The sequence below is a fragment of the Sinocyclocheilus rhinocerous genome, unplaced genomic scaffold, assembly GCF_001515625.1.
Source record: "Sinocyclocheilus rhinocerous isolate Xijiao unplaced genomic scaffold, SAMN03320098_v1.1 scaffold1799, whole genome shotgun sequence".
Taxonomy (NCBI): domain Eukaryota; kingdom Metazoa; phylum Chordata; class Actinopteri; order Cypriniformes; family Cyprinidae; genus Sinocyclocheilus; species Sinocyclocheilus rhinocerous.
In genome coordinates, this window is record NW_015648615.1 from 120,977 (window position 1) to 126,343 (window position 5,367).

Genomic DNA, 5,367 nt, shown 5'->3' on the forward strand with positions numbered 1-5,367 from the left:
CTGAATTTACTTGCATCATGCCAAAATCGATAGATAGATAGATAGATAGATAGATATAGAGAGGTCCTGATTTTAAAAACTCAGTATCTGTATACATATTTATCTGTTTTTGTTTTTTCCTGTATGTCTTCTCATCTTAGCATGCACCTTCATTTAATCTGAAGTGCTGTTTCATCAATGGCTTGAGGATGGGATAAGCTTAAAACTATTAACATATAAGGGTGTAAAACACTCAGATGGGTCGCCATTTAAGAAAACTATTGCTTATTAAAAAGTGAGAGCAGGATGATTGGATAAGCATGAGAGACGGAGAGAGTGTGTGAGAGTGGTGGGTGTGAGAGAGAGATCAGAGGGGGGTGGGGTTGCCCATTCATGTCACTGCGCCACTGAGGTCTACAAAGCCTCGGCGACATTACTGCACATCAGGATTTAAATTAATCTGTCTCGAGCGTTGTGTGTGAGACTTTCCACACTCTCTGGGCCTTGATTAAAGACTGTAATCTGTCAACAGATGGCCCGTCATGCAAAAACAGGGCGTCTAAACTAGTTAAAAGTCTACCTTTCATGTTCAAACTCAGGAAGCGTTATAACAGATGCTGGTGCTGTGGACAGCGCACGCATGAAGCATGGACAGATAACCAGAGGGAGCTCAGCCACCCATCTGAGATTCAGCATCTCCACGAGAGAGCACCAATGCCCCCCTCTCTCTCGAAAAATAGCGGTCAATGAACGCAATTCATCGACTTCACTGGCACGGACCTTTATTTTTACGCATTTCCAGTTACACTCAAGCCGATAGCGTGTTATTCCTCCGCCGGCGCAGTTCAACAACAAGATCACAGACGGGCAGATGTGAAACAGACCCGAGATTGATTGTGATGGACGAGAAACAACAAAATTGCCCCGTATCGAGGGTTTATGTGGGAAGACGTGGCGTGCATCTGGGAAGTAACCTTAGCAACCGGAGAATCCTGAACCCTGCATAGTTTACAAAAAATAATTATTTCATCGCTGACGTCCCATTTTCAGAACCTTGGACAACGACGAGCACGTTCCACAGTGCGACACGCTGAGGAAAAAAGGGGATAATAGACGAATATTTCTATATTTACCTATTCTTCTTGTCCTATATCTACATTTATCACCGCGAGGAAGACGTATTGATTAGTAAGTAACCAACATTTTTTGTATATAACCTATTTATGCTGGTTTTTGAATCAAATGATGTTCATTTCAAAAACGCTTTTGAATGGTTCGCTTTAAAATAGTGCGCAAAATGTGAAGAACTCAATTGCACCGTGCACACGAGCCCATCGTTATAAAGATGCTATCTTGATTTACGACTGCTCGTTTTGTCTGAAGCGTGATGTTCTCATTTCCTCGTGTTGACCCACTAAACATTTTTAAGAGCTCGATACATTATGAGTTCCAAAACGTGCTAAAGCTTAAATGTAATAATTTGTGAGTCAGCTATCAATTTCCAGTTTGCACCGAGAGGGATTTTTCTTACAAATGGATATGAATTGGGAATGAATGTTTACATTCTCGCCTTCCATTTTGAAGCTAAGATGGATGCTTTTGCATATTCTGCTGAATCTCCTGGTGAATCGCATACCAGCGGTACAGTTCAGTAAACAAAAGAGAAATCTACCTGTGTATGTATCAAAAAAATAATTGTAATGTTTACATTTGGTTTTCTAGACATACTATACAATATATATAATTCATGCATGTTTTGCACGTGTGTGTGGATGTTCTGTTTAAGTGGTGTTGGTGGTTTCATCAAAATCATAGCTTATTTAGAACAGTATTGTGTCTCTAAACATTAATATTTATTTATTTTATGAGCAGATTCTGTATCTAAAGACCCCGTAATAATCAAGGCAACATGGGAACTGTACTCTCAGTCTCCCCGAGCTACCGAAAGGCAGGCCTGTTTGATGAAATACCACCCCCTCTGGCACATTATACAGCTGTGCAGAACAGTAAAAACGCCAAGGACAAGAGCTTGAAGCGTCAGTCGCTCATCAATGTCCTGCCATGGAAGCGCATCGTGGCAGCTTCGGCCAAGAGAAAAGGTTCTAAGAAGCTGGCCTCTGGGGACAGTCAAGATGAAGAGAGCGTGGGCACCCTCAACAGCCAAAACCTGAAGAAGTCCCAGTCCTGTGCCAACCTCTCCGGCTTCACCCATGAGCCGGCCGTGAGCTCCATTCCCACATCGAAAACCACCGCCAATGTGGCCTCCACTGCGAAGAGGACCTCCATCACTGGATCGGTGGGCCAAGCGACCAATGCAGGCACACCCAAAAGAGTGATCGTGCAGGCTTCCACCAGCGAGCTCCTGAGGAGCCTGGGCGAGTTCCTGTGCCGACGCTGCTACCGACTGAAGCGCCTCTCCCCAGCCGACCCTGTTCTGTGGCTGCGCAGCGTGGACCGCTCCCTTCTGCTGCAGGGCTGGCAGGACCAGGGCTTCATCACCCCGGCTAACGTAGTCTTCCTCTACATGCTCTGCCGTGAGGTCATTTCGGCCGAGGTGTCCAGTGAGCGCGAGCTACAGGCCGAGCTGCTCACTTGCCTCTACCTGTCCTACTCCTACATGGGAAACGAGATTTCATACCCGCTCAAGCCCTTCCTGGTGGAGACGGATAAGGATGCATTCTGGAATCGCAGTCTGGCGATCATCAACCGCATGAGTAGCAAAATGCTCCAACTTAACTCTGACCCGCACTACTTCACGCAGGTTTTCTCTGACCTGAAAAACGAAAGTCAAAAGGAGGAGGAGAGCCGGCTGCTTATAGGCCTGGATCGATAAGTAAGGCGCTTGTGCATAAACAGAAAAGAATGTGCATAAAAAGTTTGTGCACAGAAAAAAAACCATTGTTTTCTTTTTTACAAAAACACTTTAGTGTCATTAGTATTAAAAAGCTTCAGAGCATAGTTTTGAAGCTTATTTGTAGCAATGAATGCGACTAGATCGGCCATTCTAAGGAATAGTTCTCCTACAAATAAAAATGTGTACATTTTTACTCATCCTCAGGCCACCCACGATGAGATGAGTTTGTTTCCCTTGCTCACTAATGGATCCTCTGCAGTGAATGGGTGCCGTCAGAATGAGAGTCCAAATAGCTGATAAAGACATCACAGTAATCCACAACTCCAGTAAATCAATTAATACCTTGTGAAGTAAAAAGCTGTGTGTTTGTAATAAACAAATTCATCATTAAGATTTTCATCTAAAATACGAGTCCTCTATCCATATTATTGCTTTCTCCAGTGATCAAGAGGAATCAGGAGAGAAACATGCACAAATAAAGCACCATTTACAAGCGAAAACTGTTCAAAACCATTTTAAACAAAGATGCTGGTGGATTTTGATGTGAGATTTTGACTCATTATGGACTCTATTTCTGACGGCACCCATTCACTGCAGAGGATTTATTGGTGAGCAAGTGATGTAATGCTAAATTTATCCAAATCTGTTTCGATGAACAAACAAATTCATCTACATCTTGGATGGTCTGAGGATGAGTAAATGTTCAGTACATTTTTATTTTTGAGCGAACTATTCCTTTAAGATCTGACCAAGGTGCAGGACAACACCTTGCCAACCGACAAGGTGTTCATTGACTGGTCGTGTGGCATTCCTGAGGTCAACGAATCAACTGCAGGATATACCGACTGTGCAGCATGTTGACCTTTCCAAGTGATTCCATCCATACACAAACATGAGCAGCAGTCTTTATGACTCCCAATAAAAAATGCTTCTTGACTCACAATAAAGACTGAACGGCATGAATTGAAAAGCTCAGCTTGTGCTGTATTCTTACAGCTTGCCGTGCTCACAACAGACTGAGTAGTAGTTTGAAAACGAGAGCCAAGTTAGCAACACTTTCAAAATGATACAAACCAAAGACCAAAGTTGGACCTTCTGCGATTTCTACATTCATATAAATCCTATACATTGATGAAGTGAAATATATGAGGACCATGAACTGCTGCTCTTGCATGGCATCACGTTTTCAACATGTTATGTTTGTTTAGCATATCTTAGTGGCCTTTAAAGAAGGTCTGGGTCTTAAACTGCTGCAGGTTCGATGATATTTGATGAGGTGGTCTGTCCAAACATACATCAGTTGTTGTTGTTAATGACATTCTATATTAAGGAAATTTATTATGCTTTATGAGCTAAAATGATTCACAATTTGTGATGAAGAAATGACTGCACTGCTTCCAACTTTCACCTTGAGAACGAGACCAAGTTGTGCTACCTATTGTCATCGTGAAAAGAACTGAAATGTCTAATAGGGAACAAACAAATGGAGAGGTAGATATTTTATGTATTTTCAACAGCAAGTACTGTATGTTCTTATACGGGTGTTAATGCATGCTTCTTTGACCGACCACACACTTTTTAAAAGATCTTTGTTTATGATTTGATGGTCACAATTTTTGTATGACGTTCTTTTGGACGGTGCTCCAAAAATAATGTGCCATAAAGACATAAAAGTTATAAAAGTAAGCTAGAGGTATAAGTTTTTGCAGCCTTCTCATTAGGAAAGGGATATTTTTGAAGGAGCAAAGGAGAAGGGGCATTATAGAAAGACTTGAGTAGGAGACATACAATGTCACAAATATTTTGTTAAAAAAGAAAGGGAAAATTGCTTGTATTGTTAGAAAATTGCAATTGTTTTCAGTCCATTATAGATCCAGAATACAATTTTCATAATTATGCATACATAAAAACAAAACCCTACAGTTATTTTAAATACACGAAAGCCCTATATCAGATACAAGAAACTCTAAAAAACATAATAGTGCAAGGGTCACATGCAAAATAAATAGCCATTGTTATTTAAGTTAGAAAAGGGTTATTTTACAGTTTTAAGTCAGCCTGTTAAAAGAAAGCACTTACAAAAATTATAAATGTTAATTTTGCCCAAAACACTCCTTTTTAGTCTTCTTTTTGTCTGCAATTTAATGTGCTGCTCTCACATATCTCAGATTTCTCAGTATTAACAAATTTGAGAGCACAGTTGATTTGATTTTACTTCCATAATTTGACACACATTGCAAACCTTCAGTATTGCTTCAGTATGTGACACGAGGACAAGCGCAGTTTTTGATGAAAAAGGTGACGAACAGTGATGAAGGAGCAGTTCACAGGTATAATATTAACATTTGCAAAGGGGCGTTTGAATAGATTTTTGAGTCTTAAGAGGCCTCTATAGAAGTACAGCAGCTTTTCAATATGCAAATGATAAGATACTGATGAAATGTAAGGTACTAAGATGAATTACCTGTAGCACACAAAAACTGATCAAATTAACTCAGATGGCAGGTCATCTGTGGCCTGATTGCACTATGTTT

At 40.8% G+C, this 5,367-nt stretch overlaps 1 protein-coding gene across 1 annotated transcript; it reads left to right on the forward strand.

Annotated features, from left to right (window-relative positions):
* Positions 1 to 525: 525 nt before the first annotated feature.
* LOC107709992 (cyclin-dependent kinase 5 activator 1-like) lies at positions 526 to 2,860 on the forward strand. Its single transcript, XM_016514662.1, has 2 exons — positions 526 to 1,167; positions 1,852 to 2,860. Exon 2 carries the CDS (start codon positions 1,889 to 1,891, stop codon positions 2,810 to 2,812), a length of 924 nt encoding a protein of 307 aa, XP_016370148.1. The 5' UTR covers positions 526 to 1,167; positions 1,852 to 1,888; the 3' UTR covers positions 2,813 to 2,860.
* The last annotated feature ends 2,507 nt before the right edge of the window (positions 2,861 to 5,367 follow it).